We start from the raw sequence: 20,998 nt of genomic DNA, 5'->3' as shown, positions 1-20,998 counted from the left end.
TAATGCACTACTTGGTGCCCATTGTGCGATGTTCAAGGAAGGCACTGAATAGGTGGTTAGGAGGCTTTAAAAACACTTTTTCAACCTGGTTTAAACACAGGATAATGACATGTGTAAATGAGCCCTAAGGGAAAATATATGTTGCATAGAAAAGTTTAACTGGGCATGCTCTCCAGGTAGTCTTCCAATGGAGAAAGAGGTTGGTTTATCACAGTGTCTAACAAGGGTGTTGATATTTTTCAGGAGGGAGAATGGCAGGTAGTAAAGGAGAATGTGGCTGCCATGTGCTCATTGTTTGATTTGGTCACAACTGTTTACCTCTAGTTATAGCAGGATGACTTGGTGGCTGATGATTGCAGTACACAATGTCTTATCTCCTGTAATGTCTGGTAATTTGCTAAGGGGCATTGTTCAACCTAAACCGTAAATGTTTCTTTCAATTTAGGTCTTCCTACAGCATTTGTCTCCTTTACTGTCTCTTCCCACCTTTGCTGCTCTGTGGATGACAATACTAGAATTTATGGATAAGTACATGCATGCTGGCTCCAGTGACTTGCTGGTAAGTTAATGGTACCTGTTTGTCACATATTCTGCATTTCCTTTGGTGCATATATTACATTTCATTCTATAACAAAAAGAGTAGGAAGTTCAAAATCATTCCTATCTCAATGTACGATACAAGGTGTGTTGAACAATTTGATTTTTCTCCCAGTGAGTATAAAAGATTAATATAGTAGTATATGCTTCATAGGGTGGGGAAAGCAAATTAAAAGAAAGTGGTAAAGCAGATCATTGCAACCAAATTTTGTGCTTAGTGGCTGACCTACAAGGAGTTCTCTGATTGGAGAAGGTGAAGAGCATGAAGTCACCACTCCTCCATGTCCAATCAGAGAACTTTGCATATTCATTAAAAAAAAATAAAAGGTGTACTGTGAATGATGACTACGCTGAGTGAGTGACCCCTGTAGTAACTATGCAGAAAGGCAGCCACCGGACACAGGATCCAGAAGATAGTAGCGATCACTGAAGTAGTGCCTACTACTACAGTGGTTGTCGTCAGCAGCAATTTCTCAGATCAATGATAGGCATACTTACATTCACCCAAGCCAATCCAATGTAACTCTGCAATACAAATTATACCTAGAGTTCAGCTTTGAAGAAAATTATGTTAAATATTTTTCTCACTGCTCACAAGCGGTGTTGATGCAGCGATCTCTCCTGCTGAGACATTGTATTCTGGTGGGGGAATTCAACCCCACCCCCAACTCTGATCAAATGCTGGTTTTCCAGCGTGCCCATTCGACAGAAGCTGGTCTTGAGACTGTAAGCTGTGGTCATGTGATGCCACAGCCTAGAGTCTTTTTTGTTTACTTCTTGGAAGAATCCTCCTTCAGGTGTTCGTGTCAGTGCCTGCATGACAAAGACACTTCCTACTGGATATCCAGCAGCGGCGAGGTCCTGTTGGGTGATGATGTCAAAACAAGTAACCGGCAATCTCAGAGGGTATCACAACGCTGGATTTGCGGGTCCCCCCACCTGCAACTGTTGACCTCAAGGGACCTGAAGGAGGGGGGATGGGAGACTTGGGTAAGTATATCTGGCATAGTAGGGTGGGTTAGAAGAGGGTGGGAGGGATGAGACAAAAATTGGTTTTAGCCTAGAATGGAGCTTTAAATATGTGAAAGGTTGAGGAGGGCAGTATTTTTCAATATGCAAAGATCAAGAACATAGTGAGTCAGTCAACAGTATGTGAATTTAAACTGCACAAATTGGGGAAGGCTTGTTGGACCACTTGGTCTTTTTCTGCTGTCACTTTTTTTAAGAGACCTGAGCAAATTGGTTTTCTCTGCCAATACCAGTTATCCAGATCTTGTTTACCCATGTGGTGTAGAGCATAGAAGAATGCTTGACTGGACCTACTGTGAATAATGAACTAAAGTAGGAAGCTAGAAAATGGCAGTATTTTATGCATTCAGGACCAAAGTTTCTAGAACTCCTTAAAATTCAACTTTGTATTATTCTCCCCAATGGTCTGCTTGTTCAGACACTTAGTCTTTTACTTTAGTCTTTCATGTAAAGTGTTTTTCTGTATCTTCCATTGAGGGACACTGCTTGATAGTAAGTGCTGCCCCATACAGGAGAAAAGGACAGTAGAAACATAAAACTAAACACCAGAACCCTAGAAGCTATAAGCCCTCCCATAGCAGTCCTGCTCAGTTTTGCTTCGTGATGTTGGAATGAATGTTCTTTCTCTTCCGCTATTTTTTCTGATATTTTTGCTTCAAGCGGGATTAAACCCAAAAGCAAACATTTTATTATTTTGCAGCTTACCATATCTTAGATTTGACGGCTGCATTTGTTTCCTTTTTTTAGGTTTTATTTCCTTTATTTTCACCTTATGATCCAGTCAATAAGTCTGTTATTTTTGTTACTAGCTGTTCTGCAGATGTAACAGGTAGAGGGTTGAGACAAACTATTTGACACTGACAAGGGTGCTTACAATGACCATCTCTTATCTATACCTTTTATTGCAAAAGGATCAAAACTGTTGCTGTAACTGCCTATAAAGTGTTAGCTGGAGGTTGGTTTCAAGTTACGTAGCATATCCAAATCTTCTAGTATATCTAACCCCCCCAGACTGATTATTCTGCAGTCCAGAGGTGTCTCTGTGCTCCTTTATCCAGAGTGTAGGCATTCTAACACAGGAGGTGCATTACTGGCCAGATCAGCAGGTGAAAACAGAGTTAAAAAGGCTAAAAAAGAAAACAAGTGCAGTCACCACATTTTAATGATTGTTAAGCTGTAGTATATTAAATTTTTGGCATTGGGTTTAATATCACTTTCATTTGGAAGATTATTTTCTACAATCAACAGTTACTAATAGATTCAGGCCAGATGTTGGAAATCTTGGAAGACTCTTTAGTTGGCCTGGTAAAGTATGTTGGTGTTTTGTATGTCTGCCTGCAGTCACAACCCATCTGTGTTCCAGGTACCACACAGCCTTTCTCTATTCAGATCAAGCTGGTATATCTGGGGATTCCATGCAGATCTGTAAAGACCAAGGCTGCAGCAGTTCAACTGTCCCCCTTTGAAGACTCAGTGTTGAGTGAATAGCAGGCTATTTTGCTGTGTTGAGGCTATTATTTTGCTCTTTTACTTAGACTCTATGTGTGGAGCCTCTACAGTAGTTTTTGTTGTGATTGTGTGCAAACTTTTTTTTTCTTAATTTCTTTCATTTAGATGGAGGCCATACCCGAATCCTTGAAAAATATGCTGCTAGTTATGGACACTGCTGGAATATTCCACAGTGCAGACTCTCGGACAGGATACTCAGACCTTTGGGAGATTACCTGGGAGAGAATAGACTGTTTCCTGCCTCGGCTAAGAGAAGAACTATTCAAACAGACAGTAATACAGGGTAAGTGGGTATAACGTCTGCCAGCTAGCTTCTCAACAACATCCGAGTCCTAACAGTGCATGTCAATTGAAAAGGTTCTGCAGTGTATGTGTGTATATATATATATATATATAGATAGATATATGGAAACTATATAAAAAAATTATATCAATACCCCTTTGCATTTTTCTTCCAAAGGAAAAGCAGCTAATATACAATCCATTACTCGACATCCTCAGAACCTATTTGATGCCACTCCAGGTATTATTTTGTCCTCTTATCTTACACAGAATAGACAAAACTGCCATTTGCATACTGTTTGCTGAGCTTTTTTTCCCCTGGCTTAGACCTGCGTTGCTATGACATGCTGAAGATGACTGACCACCCAAAAAGTGGTCTAAGTGGGTTTTTTGTGTTTGTCTTTGAATCAAAACCATAGCTTTGTGTGATTGCCCAGCAATTTCTTATCTGGCCAGCTTTTAGATGTAGATGGTGCTTAACTTATTCTTGAGCAGTTTTTTAGAGCCACATTATTTTATATGAAATTGCTGTTACTTTCCTCTTAGCTGGCATGACTGCATGATAATGGGTTGATTTAACAAACATTCTAAAACAATTAAATTCATATTCTTTAACAAAACGATCATAGGTAAAACAGCAACACTTGCAATCATTTGCATTTTGAACAGTAGCAGATCTATTTTAGAAAGTAATTGCCTATGTACTAATGGACAAGTGTATTGATAACATTTTTATTTAGTGTTCAACAAAGATGAACATTTTCGTGGATATCTTTAATTTTATCTGCCATTAAAGGATAAGTTCACTTTAAAAAATAAATAAATGCACTTTTTTGCAGGTAAAAAAGTGCATTTACTATTTGTTTTTGTGGGAGCCTGGAAAGCATTGCACCCGCGATCACCCTGCCATGCAGGACTCCTACAGACTGTAAGTTTAGGCTGGCTGCCCATACATAGTACAGGCAAGTAGTTTCATACTGACAGCAAGAATCCATGAACTACCATAGCGCCATGGTAGTTCATTAAGAACTAAAAGCCAAGAGCCGCAAAGGCCATTGATACTTGTAGTTTCACAGTCACAGAACTCTGAGAACATCCCCCACTTGCTGTCACAACAGGGGATCCGGGGGCTGCGGGGGCCAGTGCTACAGTAACATGTTACACCCTGAATATGGGTGTAACATATTACAAAAGGAGAACTTATACTTTTAAGTGATAATTTATGTACCTTGCATACTGTTAAGGTTGTGTTCCTTGAACATTTATGTAACATAAATTGAATCTGTCATATATTTCCAAAATTGGGCTTTCTTTTGACAACTGTAGGTCTGACTTTCAAATTTAAATGTGCAGTGAAGTAAGGATGTCCTTCTTAATGTGTAATACTGAAGGTTGATGTAAATTTTCCATTTACAGACCCACCCCATGTATCTGCAAGTGAATCACATCCTCAAAAGACTCTAGTAGGGCCTGCTTTTGTTCCTGCTACTACAGAGCCCAGACCTGTGCCACAGCCAGCTCAGCCGGAGCAAATACTAAGTGGTAAGTATGGGTCTTATATATGGCTCCCGTTCTCTTTCGGTCACCAGTCTTTAGTAGCATATTTTCACAAATTTGAACAACTTACAAAACAGTGTTAACCTACTGATAAACCTGTGCAAATTAATAAAAGTGGTAAGAAATACATATATAAACCATATAAATAGCAATGTCACCAACACTTTTACAGTATATAATAAATATTTTTTTTAAAAAGTCCAGTTATAATTCTCCAAAGTGATGAAGTAGGAAAAAAAAGATGTGAAAAATCTTACTGTAAGAACTTTCATCCAATCTTAAAGTGGTATAAAACCAAAACCAATATATGGTACTTTACTAATCATTAGATGTTATGGCTGCAGTAGTTTTCCTCTTTTAACCACTTCAATACCAGACACTTTTACCCCCCCTCCTGTCCAGGCCAATTTTCAGCTTTCAGCGCTCTCACAGTTTGAATGACAATTGTGTGGTAATGCAACACTGTACCCAAACTAAATTTTCATCATTTTTCACACACAAATAGAGCTTTCTTTTGGCGGTATTTAATCACCACTGAGTTTTTATTTTTTGATAAACAAAAAAAGACCGTAAATTTTGAAAATAAAAACAAGTTTTTCTTTGTTTCTGTTATAAAATTTTGCAAATAAATGTTGTTTATAAATTTAGGCCAAAATGTATACTGCTACATTTCTTTGGTGAAAATAACCCAAATTAGTGTATTATTTAGTCTGTAGGAAAGTTATGGAGTCCCCAACTATGGTGTGTGTGTGAGGAGATTATATATATATATATATATATATATATATATATATATATATATATATATATATATATATATATATATATATATATATATATATATAGGAAGTCCCTGACTCGATAGTGCACTGTACAGTGCCCAGGATGTCCGGAAGCAAGAGGAAAAGCAGTGGTGATGTGGAGGGTTGAAGCACAAAGCAATAACCATGGAAACAAAAGTGAAAATAATTGAGAAACTGGCAAAAAGATGGTTGACATTGCTCGTTCTTATAACATGAATCATTCAATCATTGGCACAGTTCTAAAGAACAAGGCCAAGATCATGGAACATGTGAAGTCTGTTGTGCCTATGAGGTCAACAAGAATATCCAAAAAGCGTGGTAAAGTGATAGAGAAAATAGAGAAACTTCTCAGTGTGTGGATGCAGGATCGGCATCAAATCCCACTCCGCTTAATGCTTATGCAAGAAAAAGCTAAAGGCCTGTTTGAAGACCTGAAGAAGAAACTGGGTGAACGGTGTGCGTTTTTTACTGCCAGCCATGGATGGTTTAACAGAATCAAGGCTAGAGCCAACCTTCACAACGTAAAAGTTGTGAGGCTGCCAGTGCAGATACCATAGCTGCCCAAGAGTTTCCAGCAGCACTTAGAAAAATTATTGACGAAAGGTGCTTATTTACCCCAACAGGTTTTTAAGGTCGATGAGACAGGACTGTACTGACAGAGGATGCCAGAATGAAGTTACATCAGTAAAGAGATAAAGGTGATGCCAGGCTTCAAAGCAGCAAAGGACAGACTTACTCTGTTTGGTGGCAAAGCTTCTGGTGATATGAAACTAAAGCCTCTTTTAGTTTACCATTCAGAGAAACCAACAGCCCTCAAAAACATAACCAAGGGCTCTCTACCTGTTATGTGGAAGAGTAACTCCAGAGCCAGGGTTATACAGGCAATTTTCCAGGACTAGTTTTTCCAATACTTTATCCCAGAGATAGAGAAACATTTTTTTTGCTGCTTCGCAATGCACCAGGTTACCCCCAAATCATGGATGACTTTCATCCCAACGTCAAAGTAGTGCATCTGCCACCGAATACTACGGCGCTCATCCGACCTATGAACCAAGGAGTTATTGCGACTTTCAAGAAATATCATTTACATCACACTTCATCAGGCATTGAAGCCTATTGATGAAAAAAGAACACCCATCCAATTTTGGAAGGACTATAACATCTACAAGGCCATAAAAAACATCCTCTTTGCTTGGCATGAGGTTTCAGCTGTCACCATGAATGGGGTTTGGAAGAACCTTTGCCCACAGTTTGTTAATGAAGTTCATGGGCTTGAGAAGGTGGGTAAGGAGTCCAAACAGGTCTTCAACAACTTAGTGACCCTTAGCGTGAAGCTGGACCTAGATCTGCAAGAGGACGACTTCATTGAACTCCTTGCTGTGCAACATGAGGAGCTTACTAATGAAGACCTGATGGAATTTGAGGCCCAGCGAAAAGAGGAAGAGAGCCAAGAGGAAGATGCAACTGAAGAACCAAAGAGATTCACAACACCAGAAATGGCAAGGGGATTTTCTTTACATGAAGAGGCACTGATAGTTTTTGAGGCACAGGACCCCAACGTAGAACGATACAAAAAGGTTGCAGCAGCCGTTCAGAATGCCATCCAGTGCTACAGAGTCATCTATGAAGAGAAAAAAGAGATAGTACTCGGACATCACTGGATCATTTTTTCCAGAGGGTCGACAGAATTGAATCCATCAAAAAGCCTGTGTCATCAACATCAGGTGTTCATGAAATTCCGTTTTGCCCTCCATCTCCTATTGCTGATGATCCTTAAGCTCCAGCAACATCAGGTGTGATCCAAATTCCATCTTGCCCTCCATCTCCTATTGCTGATAATCCTTCAGCTCCACCATCTCCCACCTACCCTCCCTCCTCCAGTTAGTAACTCTCTTCCACTATATGCCAGTTGTGGTACTGTACTACCATTTTAAGGTAACTGTTAAAGTAAAAATAGTTTATTTACAGTTGTACTGTACCACCATTGTAACCACTTGCCAACTGCGCTATAGCCAAATGACGGCTACAGCGTGGTTGTACAGTTCATATGGCGCCCTCCTGTGTGCCCCCTGGGGCGCGCACCGGGCTATCTCCATGATCGCTGTGTCCTACAAACACAGCTGATCACGTGTTGTGGTAAAAGGCCAATCAGAGCGGCCTTTTACCACGTGACCAGCTGTGTCCAATGACAGCAGATCACCGGTAAATGCAGTTGCCGGTTATCGGCTGCACTTCGCTTACACTGTCACAGAGTGAGGAAAGTACTGCTGGTAATCAGGCCAGTAACACACCTCCTGTCTTTTTGTTTCTTCATCCCGCATGTAGATACTCTGAGACACCTTTTGGACAGCAGCATTGTCAGTCTGGGGGGAGAGGGGTGTTAGATGCACTAGCAGATTTACAGTAGATACACTAACACATTGAAGCCAAACTCCAGATAATGCTTTATAAGAAATTACAGCGACAATTTTGTTCTTTTGGGATAAAGGTTTTGCATAAATAAAAGCGGTTTATTGTAAGGACCCCTGTTGGTGTTAAATGGTTTGTCTCGACCCTTTAACTGCTACATCTGCAGGACATCTTGTTCTGTTAAAAAGCAGACTTACCTGATACAGCTTGGGGTTCCCAGCATGCTTAATTGGATTGAAAGATGGTTGCTCGGCAAGACTGAGGTTCCCAGACGAACTATGGGACTTTTGTGAGAGCCCTGAACTACAGAAAATAGATATTCCAGGATGGGAAGAAGGGGTAAAGGAAAATATAGGAATAGAAGAGGAGGGATGGTAAATAATCCCCAAAAAGAGAGCACATCAGAGAGAAAATAAGTAGGGGAGAAGATTTACAAGGGGGGGGGGGTTTGGGGGGTTATGAGAGATTTTCTATCCTCCTTTTGTTGTTTTTTTCTTTTTTTTTATTCTCTCTTCTTCTTCCGTCTGGGCATGTTGAGAATTCTAGAGGAGTGGCGGGGAACGGGAGGTCATTCATGCAACTAGACTCGCGACCCCGAGAGTGGGGTCACGGGTTTGGTTGGACGTATATGGTCAGAGTTTCGCCCCAGGTTGGAATTGATGGGGGGATTAGGACCACAAACAAGTCTAGGCAAAATAAGGGCCAAGGGGTTGTTAGGGGTGGTTGGGGATGAGGGCGGGAGAGGGAGGGAGGAAGGGTATGGGTGGGAGGAGGGGAGGGCTGGGGAATAAGAAATATCGTGGAGACATTTCGGTGCTCCTATTGATAAGTGTACTTCCCTCAGGGTGAAAGAAGGAGAAAAAAGAAAATATAGGATATAGAGGAGGTAAACTTTATGACCTATGATGTAAAAGAAATGAACTCCCTGGTGAAGAGACCTAAGATCCTTAAAGAATTACAACGAGTATCTATTGATGTAGTTTTCACAAGAGACTCATTTATCTCAGGAAACAAATGTTAAGTTATACTCTAAATATTTTCCTACCTGGCATTATGCAGATTCACCGTCTAAACGTACTAAAGGGGTAGCAAATGGGATAGCTAAGAATTTAAGATTTACTATAGAAGATAGGATGGTGGATCCTGAAGGTCGATTTTTGTTTTTGAGGGGGAGATTACTGGAAATAGAATGTACATAAGGAAATATCTATTGTCCTAATATAAATCCAATGGATACTCTGAAGATTACACGAAGGAGCCTGTTTAAGAAGGGCAAACTAATTATGGCAGGAGACTTTAACTTTTACATGGACCCCTAGATGGATACATCGTCACAGGTGCAGCAAGGGGGAGATAAACATATGAAATCTATCAACAGGGTGTTATATCAATGTCAGCTTGTGGACTCTGAGAATTAAACACCCTAGAGAAAGAGACTATATGTTGTATTCCCCTGCACATACAATGTATTCCAGATTGGATTATATAATGCAAGAACATAAACTCTTGGAGTCCCTGATTAAAGTGAACATATATGTTATATCAATATCGGTCCATTCTTTCAGGATCATGAGACGGAATTGAGAATAAAAAAAGAAATCGAACAATATTTTAAAACAAATGAGACTGAAGGAGTCTCAATTGCCATGGTGTGGGAAGCACAATAAGGCATATATCAAAGGGATTCTGATTGTGATAGGAGCGGGAAAAAAAGAGAACAGCAGAAGAAAATAAATATGTTAATAGGAGATTTATATGATCTAGAGCAATCACATAAAAAGGGAACAGTAAAAGATATCCTGTAGAAAATAATTTTAAAAAGAGATGAATTAAGTTAATGGAACAAGAAATGAGGAGAACATTTAATATGGTGGCAAGAGAAAGATATAATTGGGGGAATAGATGCGGTAAATATTTAATGAGAACATTGAGAAATAGGAAATCAAGTAACTTCATAGAAAATATTAAAGATGAGAATGGAGATTTGGTATACTCAACCACTGATATCGCTAGAGTATTTAAAAAATACTACAGGAAGTTGTATTATATAAAATCTAAAAGACCGTGACATAGAAAGATCTAGAAAAAGACAGATGTATCTAAAGGAGGCGGGGTTGCTGAGATTGGAAGAGGAAAGTCTAACATTTTTAGAAAAACCAGTAACACAGGAGGAAATCCAAGAGGCATTGAGGAGTACAGTGGCAGGGAAAAGTCCTGGGCCAGACGGCTATACATTGAGATATAATAAGAAATTTAGAGAGCAATTCGTCCCTAAGTTGACTGTATATATGAAGGCATTGGGAGATGAGATGGAAATGAGGGAGGAGTCATTACTAGGATATATTACAATCATACTGAAAGAGGGGAAAGAAGTCTCAATGTACTAGTTATAGGCCAATATTGCTACTAAATATTGATACGAAATTATACGCAAAGGTCTTAGCAACTAAGATGAAAGACTTTGCCAGAGTGGATTCATTTAGATCAAGTGGGGTTCATCCCTGGGAGAGAAGGAAGAGATAATAGGCTAAGATCATTACTTCTTATACAAAAGGATAAGCGAAAAATCACTCGTATTGGTCCCATCGATAGATGCTGAGAGAGCCTTTGACAGGGTTGGGGGTTGATAATGGATACATTAGAGGCATTGGGAGTCGGACTTAAAATGAGAAAATGGATAGAAAGGCTTTAGTCAACCTTCAGTGGCGGTGAAGGTAAGTGGCTCGTCAAAAGTTTTTTAAAATGCTCAATGGGACAAGACAGGGATGTCCGCTTTCGCCCCTGTTGTTTGTATTATCTTTAGAGACTCTTCTTGCAATGGTGTGAAACAGCCAGGATGTAAACTGGATAAAAATAGAGGAAATGGAACATAAGGTTGCAGCATATGCTGACGATATGTTATTCTATGTGGTAAATCCTAGGCTGACGCTACCCAATTTAATGAAAATATTAAAGCATTACGGAGACCTATGAAATTTAAAAATAAATATGTCAAAATCTGAGATCTTAAATATCAATGTCCCGATAATAGAAAAAAGGCCTTGCAGAGGGAATTTCCTTTTACAAAAAAAGCCTGGGAATAAAATTGACCTCGCCACTCAAAAACTTATACAAAGTAAACTATATTCCATTAATAATTGCAATAAAAGATGAATTGAAAAGAATATCTATAAGATCACTTTCTTGGCTAGGACGAATTAATATGGTAAAGATGTTAATATTACTTAAACTTAAACTACATATGTTACCAATATATCTACCAAGATTGTATTTTAAAACCGTCAAAAAAATATTGAGATATATATGGGGAAATAAAAAACCGAGATCAAAATATGAAGTGCTGAGTAGAGATAAATAAAAGGGGGTCTAAACGTACCGGATTTTAAGAGATATTATCATTCCGTATTGTTATCATGAATATTTGATTGGATATACAACGCACAAGGGAAAAGTTGGGTTAAAATAGGAAATGCATTAAGTGAGATACAATTAGATAGGATTATTTGGCTTCCACATCAGCAGTATGTTGGCTGAAAGCACAAGCATTTTCACACGAAATGTCATTTAAGATATGGGATGTAATTTACAAACGGAAGGGGAGTATAATTCACTGTTAATACCGCTGGTGGGAACAAATTTTTTCCTGACAGGGAAAGAGGATATTTTTGGTAAATTGATTAAAAATTGGGATACACAATTAAGATATACTGGAAAAAGGAGAAATATGCTCCTTTCAGGAGCTAAAAAATACAAAGGAGTTGCTCTTTATGATAGATGAATGGCAATATTTTCAATTAAAACATTTTGTCACAATGCTTCCACAGCCACTTAGGACAATGGAGGATTTGAACAATTGTTTAGTGCAAGTAAGATATGGAAACACAGTACTTCGCATATTTATAAGATCCTTATAAGCAGGATCCACCTCCCTGTTGTACAGTTGTGTTCAAAATAATAGCAGTCAGACATCACTAACCTGGTCAATCACTGTTTTTGGTAGAAATTATATTTCTACATGGCAAATAATTTACTAGCAGGTGTAGTTAGAGTAATAGAAATCCAACAGACCCAACAGTCATGACATGCATGCTGCTGATTCTGTGTAATTGAATCACTAATTGAAAGGGGCATGTTCAAAATAATAGCAGTGTGGAGTTCTATTAGTGAGGTCATTCATTCTTTGAAAAACAGGTGGCAATTATTGCCCTTATTTAAGGAAGGAAGGCAGCAAATGTTGTACATGCTGGTTACAGTGCATTTCTCTCTGAAATTCTGAGGAAAATGGGTTGTTCCAGACATTGTTCAGAAGAACAGCGTACCTTGGTTAAAAAGTTGATTGGAGAGGGGAAAACATATAAAGAAGTGCCGAAAATGATAGGCTTCTCAGCTAAAATGATCGCAAATGCTTTAAAATGGCAACCAAAACCTGAAAGACGTGGAAGAAAGCGAAAAACTACCATTCGAATGGATAGAAGAATAGTCAAAATGGCAAGGACTCCACCAACAATCAGCTCCAGGAAGATCAAAGAAGGTCTAAAGTTGCCTGTGAGTACTCTTACAATTAGACGCCTATGTGAAGCCAAGCAATCTGCAAGAAGCCCCCGCAAAGTCCCACTATTGAAAAAAAGACGTGCTGAAGAGGTTACAATTTGCCAAAGAGCGCATTGACTGGCCTAAAGAGAAATGGCGCAACATTTTGTGGACTGATGAAAGTAAGATTGTTCTTTTTGGGTCTAGTGGCCAGAGACAGTTTGTCAGACGACCCCCAAACACTGAATTCAAGCCACAGTACACTGTGAGACAGTGAAGCATGGTTGCGCAAGCATCATGATATGGGGATGTTTCTCATACTACGGTGTTGGTCCTATTTATCGCATACCGGGGATCATGGATCAGTTTGAATACATCAGAATACTTGAAGAGGTTATGCTGAAGAGGAAATGCCCTTGAAATGGGTGTTCCAACAAGACAACTACCCCAAACACACCAGTAAACGTGCAACATCTTGGTTCCAGACCAACAAGATTGACGTTATGGAGTGGCCAGCCCAATCCCCGGATCTTAATCCAATAGAAAACTTGTGGGGTGACATCAAAAATGCAGTTGCTGAGGCAAAACCAAGAAATAAAGAACTGTGGAATGTAGTCCAATCATCCTGGGCTGGAATACCTGTTCACAGGTGGCAGAAGTTGGTTGACTTTATGCAACACAGATGTACAGCAGTTCTCAGAAACCATGGTTATACAACTAAATATTAAGTGATTCAAAGGAAAGCAAAATCTTCAAACATTTTTCAGTTTATATAGTGAATGTTTGAGTTTGTAAAGAAGAATACAAACACTGCTATTTTTTTGAACAGTCTAATCACTTTTCTTCAATTTTTTTTAGAGGAACAACACAAATTTGATATATTTTTCTTCATGTTTTGATTTGGAATAGAATGTGTAGTGTTCCCAATGCATTTGTGTGTATGGAAATAAAAACTATTAGAAGGATTTTGAGCTTTATTCACTTTTTTCAACACACTGCTATTATTTTGAACACAACTGTATATGGAAAAGTGGGAAACGGAACTTGGAATACTACTTATTGAACAGCAAAACAAGAATATATTTAGATTAACACAGGGGGCAGTAGACATGAAGGTGGTGGAAATGAATTCTATATAAATGCTTAGCAAGATGGTATATTACACCTAATGTGGCAACATAAGCAACAAATAGAGAAGTCACCTATGTGTTCGAGAGGGTGTGGGATTAAGCGTACAATGGCACATATATTGTGGTATTGCCCCAAGATACAGGAGTACTGGGAAGAAATAACTCACAAAATACAGGAGATTCTGGGGATTAGTATCTTAAAGGATCCAGGTATATGTTTATTCCATAAGACCAAGCTCTCAGTGGAAAAGTATAAGAATATGATAATATTCCATTTGATAAATGCAGCAAAGGGATTAATACCAAAATTTTGGCAAGTTCAAGAGGCACCAAAAATAAAGGATTGGATAAGTAGGATAGACTGTATATATAGGATGGAGGAATTATACCATATTGCAGAAGATAAAAATTGAGAATTTTAAAAGAACATGGGAAAAATGGAATGAGTTTAAACGTTCAAATAGCTGAACTCGTAGGAATAGAGATTGAAGAGAAGAAAGAATAATATCTAAAAGGGAAAAGGAAGGAAAGAAAAGGAAAGAAAAACGAGAAGAGAAAATAGGGAAAATAACTTAGAAGAATGGAAGGAGGCTATAGGAGGAATAGGAAGAACATAAGAAAACAAATGGGAGTGTGGTTAAAGGGGTTGGGGGGGGGGGGGTATTGGGGACAATATGTAGAGAAAAATGTTTTGTAATGATCAAGTAAAGTAATGATTTATTTATTGCAGGGGTGGGAAACTGTGGCCCTCTAGCTGTTGTAGGACTACAAGTCCCATGAGGCATTGCAAAACTGACAGTTACAAGCATGACTCCCAAAGGTAGAGAGATGGTGGGACTTGTAGTTCACCAACAGCTGGAGGGCCACAGTTGCCCACCCCTGATTTATTGTAATGTTAAAACTAATAACATATCAATTTAAAAAAAAAAAAAAAAAAGCAGACTTACTGGCCAGATCACTAGGTGAAAATATATGAGAGACAGCCTAAAAAAAAATCTAAGATCACATCTTAGAATTGGTAAGCTACAATATAGTAAATGTTTGATTTTGGATTTAATACCACTTTAGGAGTGCATTTCCCAGTGTATCACAGCATCCAAACACCATGTGGTAAGCAAAACTTGCCAAATATTTTTGACGTTTGTATTACAAAAGGTCAAATGTCAGCTTTTTAAATTATCCATCAAAGTTGGAGCCAATCTTTACATCTCGTATCAGGGACCCTAGGAGAATCCATGCACCATGGATTGCCGACAATCCCACAGAGCAATCTAAGAGTGTAATCCAATTTTATTAAATGCAGAAGGAAAGAAGCTAAATCACACTTAATTTGAAAGGTGAACTTAAAGCAAGCCGATATTATCTACTTAAGCCTCATTGGTGCTGCTAGGAACAAGATGGCGCCAGATCAGCATACAGACACCCAGTCAGCCTCAGGGCTCAGTAGCAGCTGAAAACCAGCAGGGGCATATTTCATTGGATTGGTGTTTCATCATATGCCTTTTTTTCTGTAAACAGTCCAATAAGACTTGTTTTTACACACATAAGTTGAATAAATTGACTTCTTTGTAATTGGTCACAACAAAATCATCTGCTGAAAATAATTCATCATTTTTTTTTTTTTTATCAAGTCCTTTGATAGAGTGGTCTGTTGTGGTGTTATGTTTTATGACGCACCTGGTATACCCAAGGTTTAGAACTGGTTAATTACCCAGGAAATGTAAATTGCTTCTGTATGTGTGTGTTTTATGGGTGCCGGGCTGTTTTTGTGGGTCTTTTAAGTTTTTATGCAAGCTATTTATTTTCTTTATCCACAGAAAATGATTGTACAAGCCCTGGATTATCTGCAGTTCCAATTCCTGGATCTAGCCCTTCCTGTGCACCCATGAGGATGAGCCCGGTGACAGAGATACCTCCTCCTATAAATCAGCCACCTCTCATCTTGCACCCCCTAACATCTCCTCTGCAGGTTGGAGTTCCACCAATGTCTCTGCCAATCATCCTTAATCCTGCATTAATAGAGGCTACCTCTCCTGTGCCCCTCCTATCTACTCCTCGACCTGCAGAAACATCACCAGTCTCAGAGGTCAACTAATCACTTGCTTTTCGAACTAGGCCTGATTTACTTGTGAACTAGTTTTTGTTTCTGGCATGGGAACCAGTTGCCATTTTATTTAATGAACATAGTAATCTATAAACAATGAAAACCATTTGCAAAGGATGGTTCTGGAAAACAAGCCTCCTCTTGAAAATCTTTCGGATCATCTGTCTAGCCATGCTGATTGCTGGGCTGCAATCATGCAATTGTTATGAACTCTGTACACTGTAAAGATATTTTATATCAGACAAAAACAAAGGTAGATCTATATTTCATCATTACATTGAGTTCTAGTTATTTTGAATGAGTGTGAGAGCCACCGTTTTTGCTTAGGACATTCCTTCTTGTAAAAAAGAAAAAACAAAATCTGGATAATGACTCTTTCCCAATAACTGTATTTATCATATACAATGGAGGCACACAATGAAACAGATTTGCCTGTTTGGAACTGGAAATACATGGATGTTTGAGGAATAATTCTTAAGTGATATCACTAATCCCCAATGAATTGAAAACTCATAAACATTAGCCCAGTCTTCAAAATGGCTGCCTTCAATGTGTGCTGGCAGTAAACAATACTCTAAATGCATACATCTCTGTCATGATGTTATTAGCATGCTGTCATATTTTATTTTTTATTAAAAACACCAAAGGAAGCACAGGTGCTATTTTACTTCCATGCCAGGGTAACCATTGTTCCTTTCTCCACAAGCAAGGTCATCCTACCGCTACTCCGTAACAGTGCTGCAATAAGAATCTGTTCACTTTTCACCTAAAAAATATGTTCAGAAAGTGAATAATCTTTAAGTTTCCTGTGTAAGCATTAACTGTGTTGTCTGCAAGATTAGACATTAAACGTTTCAGTTCTTATCACTTGTCAGACTGGCAGCTGCTGTTAAGTAGCGTATTCTGGATTTTGTATTTGGACAGCCAATGGTTGTATCACCTTGACAGATGAGCTACATTTACCAGAATAGATCCAAAGTGTGAAAATGCCATTTTAAGTGCAGTAGCACAGTGGCTACTTCAATAGAGTATGTTCATAGAATTGATTTTTAAATTATTAAAATGTTTGCACAGACTGACATTTATGACATATGGCTTGATTTACAAAGCAAACATATAGGGATGTTACCCATAGCAAATAGTAATATGTGGATTTCTTAACCTACTTAAGAAAAATGTAAGGTGGAATCTGCTTGTTATGGAGAACACCACCTAGTGTTCCTGCACTTTTTAAATGGTAAATCTGCTCAAATGGATTTTAAATGTCAATTTTTATTGTATGTAAGAGTTGTTATCCCCATTTGTACAGCTTATTTGTTTTTTGTTATTAAATAGTATTAATTACATTGATGTTCAAGTCATTCTTTTTCTAATGGTCCGATGTAATTGGTTAAAGAGTGTTGAAGCCTTCCCCTCTTTCAAAATTTACACTTGTATCCAGGCACTGTGATTTCTCTGTGTAGTGTTTTCATGTACGTTCATTCTTTAAGGTTTTAGCATAAATTTCTATTTATTATCCTGTTTTCTTTGTGGCAAAGAGAGTGCAAATTATTTTCCATGCAAAATTCTTGTTCTGTCTCTCTTCTCTTGTACTCTTTATTTTTCCTGTGTTTAAAATTGGAGAAAACTGCACATTGCCCCTATGTTCATTTGTCTCTTCTCTATGGCTGCTCATACCTACAAACAGCTGATGAGTATACATATACAGATACATAATGTATATAATGAATGCAAAATAAAATGTACTTTTTATGATGTAACAAAGTCAGTGTATGTTTGATATACTGAACTTCAGTTCTGTGAAGGGTTTAACAGGATACAGTTTGAGACCATTGCTTGTGTTGCATAAAGGCATTTTTTTCTTGTGAAATCTTCGGTTAAATTAATGTGATCACCTTAGGTTTGTGGTCGGCCTTGCTTCCTGCTGTGTCACTGAGACAGTACGTGAGTGATTATGACTGCAATTTAAGGCAAGAGATTCAGAATAAATTTACAAATACATGTCTCGCACAGGCCTCAGCTTGTGCAAAAGCAGTGTGTGAAGCTAGCTTTTTGCAGCAATGTTCAGCCTTATTTGGAGGATAGTAAAACTGATCTGAATGAGAAAACTGGCTATCACTTTAAACTCGCTGCTAGCAGGATTCAGCAGGTGTTGTGATTTTTTTTTTTTTTTAAATTAACCACTTGCCCTCCAGAGGATTTACACCCCCCCCCCCCCCTTCCTAACCAGGCCATTTTTCATGATACGGCGCTGCGTTACTTTAGCTGACAATTGCGCAGTCATGTAACTCTGCACCCAAATGAAATTTATGTCCTTTTTTCACACAAATAGAGCATTCTTTCGGTGGTGTTTGATCGCCTGTGCGGTTTTAATTTTTTTCGCTATAAACAAAAAAAGGCAGACAATTTCGAGAAACATTTTTTTGAATTTTTGCTATTAAACATGTCCAGTAAAAACATCTAAAAAATCAAATTTAGTCATAAATTTAGGCCAAAATGTATTCTGCTACATGTCTTTGCTAAAAAAAATAATCCCAATACGTGTAAATTAATTGGTTTACTTGAAAGTTAAAGCGTCTACAAATGGTGGTGTGTATATACTGGAATTTTTGTTTTTGCTGTTTTATACTGGTAATGGCAGCACTCAGCAACTTATAGCGGGACTGTGGTGGGCATTCTGCCACTGGGGGGGAACTGTCACTGACATCCCCAGTGACACCAATACAGTGATCAGTGCTAATAAAAAGCACTGACACTGTAATGGTACTGGGCAGGAAGGGGTTAACATCTAGGGTGATCAAAGCGTTAGCTGTGTGCTGTTTTACAGTGTGCTGTGTGTGCTTTACTGTGTCAGCACATTGCTTTGTATTGCACTGCTATGCAGAACAATACAAAGCAATGTGCAGGAGCGTACAGGGGAGAGATCTGTATTGTTTACATACAGGTCTGTCCCCCGTCAGTGATACTCGGCGATCGCCAGGTGCCGGCAGGGAATCATCGGCTGGGACCCGGTGATCGACAGGCGAGGCCACCAATGGTGCACGAGCCGCCTACCTGGAAATGCAAAATCACGTGTATGTATACATACAGTGGGGATCGAAAGTTTGGGCACCCCAGCTAAACATTTGTATTAATGTGCATAAAGAAGCCAAGGAAAGATGGAAAAATCTCCAAAAGGCATCAAATTACAGATTAGACATTCGTATAATATGTCAACAAAAGTTAGATTTTATTTCCATCATTTACACTTTCAAAATAACAGAAACCAAAAAAATGGCGTCTGCAAAAGTTTGGGCACCCTCCAGAGTTAATATCTTGTACTGCCCCCTTTGGCAAGTATCACAGCTTGTAAACGCTTTTTGTAGCCAGCCAAGAGTCTTTCAATTCCTGTTTGAGGTATCTTTGCCCATTCTTCCTTACAAAAGTCTTCCAGTTCTTTGAGATTTCTGGGCTGTCTGTCACGCACTGCTCTTTTAAGGTCTATCCATAGATTTTCAATTATGTTGAGGTCAGGAGATTGTGAAGGCCATGGCAAAACCTTCAGTTTACACCTCTTGATGTAATCCCCCGTGGATTTCGAGGTGTGTTTAGGATCATTATCCATTTGTAGAAGCCATCCTCTCTTTAATTTCAGCTTTTTCACAGATGGCATCAAGTTACCATCCAAAATTTGCTGAAATTTTATTGAATCCATTTTTCCTTCTACTCGTGAGATGTTCCCTGTGCCACTGGCTGCAACACAACCCCAAAGCATGATTGATCCAACCCCATGCTTAACAGTTGGACAGAGTTTCTTTTCATTAAATTCGGTGCCCCTTCTTCTCCAAACGTACCTTTGCTCATTCCGGCCAAAAAGTTCAATTTTAACCTCATCGGTCCACAGAACTTGTTTCCAAAATGCATCAGGCTTGTCTATATGTTCATTTGCAAAGTTCAAACGATGATTTTTGTGGTGAGGACATAGAAGAGGTTTTCTTCTGATGACTCTTCCATGAAGACCATATTTGTGCAAGTATCTCTTTATAGTGGAATAGTGTACCACAACTCCAGTGTCTGCCAGATCTTTCTGGAGGGATCGTGCAGTCAAACGTGGGTTTTGAATTGTTTTTCTCACAATCCTGCGAGCTGTTCTGTCTGATATTTTTCTTGGTCTTCCAGATCTTGCTTTAACTTCCACTGTTCCTGATGACTGCCATTTTTTAATTACATTCCGAACATAGGATATTGACATCTGAAAACGCTTTGCTATCTTCTTATAGCCTTCTCCAGCTTTGTGAGCGTCAACTATTTTCAGTTTCAGTTTTCTAGACAACTGCTTAGAAGAATCCATGGTGCTGATTGTTGGGGCAAGGTCAGATGAGTCTGGGCATTTAAAACCTTTGAGACTGACATCACCTGGTCTTCCCAGGCGATGATTGAGAACAATCCATGACACTGGCAGGTCTCAGCTTTGCAAAGGGGGCAGTGCATGCTATAAATTCTGCAGGGTGCCCAAACTTTTGCAGACACCATTTTTTTGTTTTCTGTTAGTTTGAAAGTGTAAATGATGGAAATAAAATCTAACTTTTGTTGACATATTATAAGAATGTCTAATCTGTAATTTTATGCCTTTTGGAGATTTTTCCATCTTTCCCTGGCTTCTTTATGCACATTAATGCAAATTTTTAGCTGGGGTGCCCAAACTTTCGATCCCCACTGTATGGGGATCAAAAGCTTGTTCACAACAAACTTTCAACAAATATACTAATTAATACTAATTTACATCTTGCATACATGTTATTCCTTTCTATTACTTTTAAAAAATATCTGCTCATTATGTTTTCATTATGCTGATTTTGTATACTGCATGAATTATTCGACATTTTTAAAATATGTCATTTTAGGTCTGTAAAGACATATGATAAAAGTACAAGTGTATGGAGATACCTGTGCACTGATGTCATCACGCCGTAAAAGTCTAATAGCCAGTCGTAGCAGTCCAACCACAGCACGTTCAACAAGGAAGCAGAACTCCATTGCATGAGCGCAAAGATGGTAAAGGTGATCAC

At 38.7% G+C, this 20,998-nt stretch overlaps 1 protein-coding gene across 10 annotated transcripts in view; it reads left to right on the top strand.

Annotated features, from left to right (window-relative positions):
- GBF1 (golgi brefeldin A resistant guanine nucleotide exchange factor 1) overlaps nt 1–17,714 on the top strand; it is a 145,855-nt gene extending 128,141 nt beyond the window's left edge. For 8 of the 10 annotated variants that reach the window (XM_089677259.1, XM_089677258.1, XM_089677255.1 and 5 more), the window contains 5 exons: nt 446–559; nt 3,241–3,418; nt 3,596–3,658; nt 4,834–4,959; nt 15,664–17,296. In XM_089677259.1, the coding sequence (XP_089533385.1) occupies nt 446–559; nt 3,241–3,418; nt 3,596–3,658; nt 4,834–4,959; nt 15,664–15,941 (759 nt within the window). In that variant the 3' untranslated portion in view covers nt 15,942–17,296. Of the gene's footprint in view, nt 1–445; nt 560–3,240; nt 3,419–3,595; nt 3,659–4,833; nt 4,960–15,663 lie in introns of all 10 variants that reach the window. The other 2 variants (XM_089677253.1, XM_089677256.1) reach the window with 2 other exon arrangements.
- The last annotated feature ends 3,284 nt before the right edge of the window (nt 17,715–20,998 follow it).

Source organism: Staurois parvus, unplaced genomic scaffold (genome assembly GCF_062004578.1).
Source record: "Staurois parvus isolate SC_StPar_1 unplaced genomic scaffold, SC_StPar_1.0 ptg000182l, whole genome shotgun sequence".
Lineage (NCBI taxonomy): Eukaryota > Metazoa > Chordata > Amphibia > Anura > Ranidae > Staurois > Staurois parvus.
This window is presented reverse-complemented; position numbering and strand designations above follow the sequence as displayed.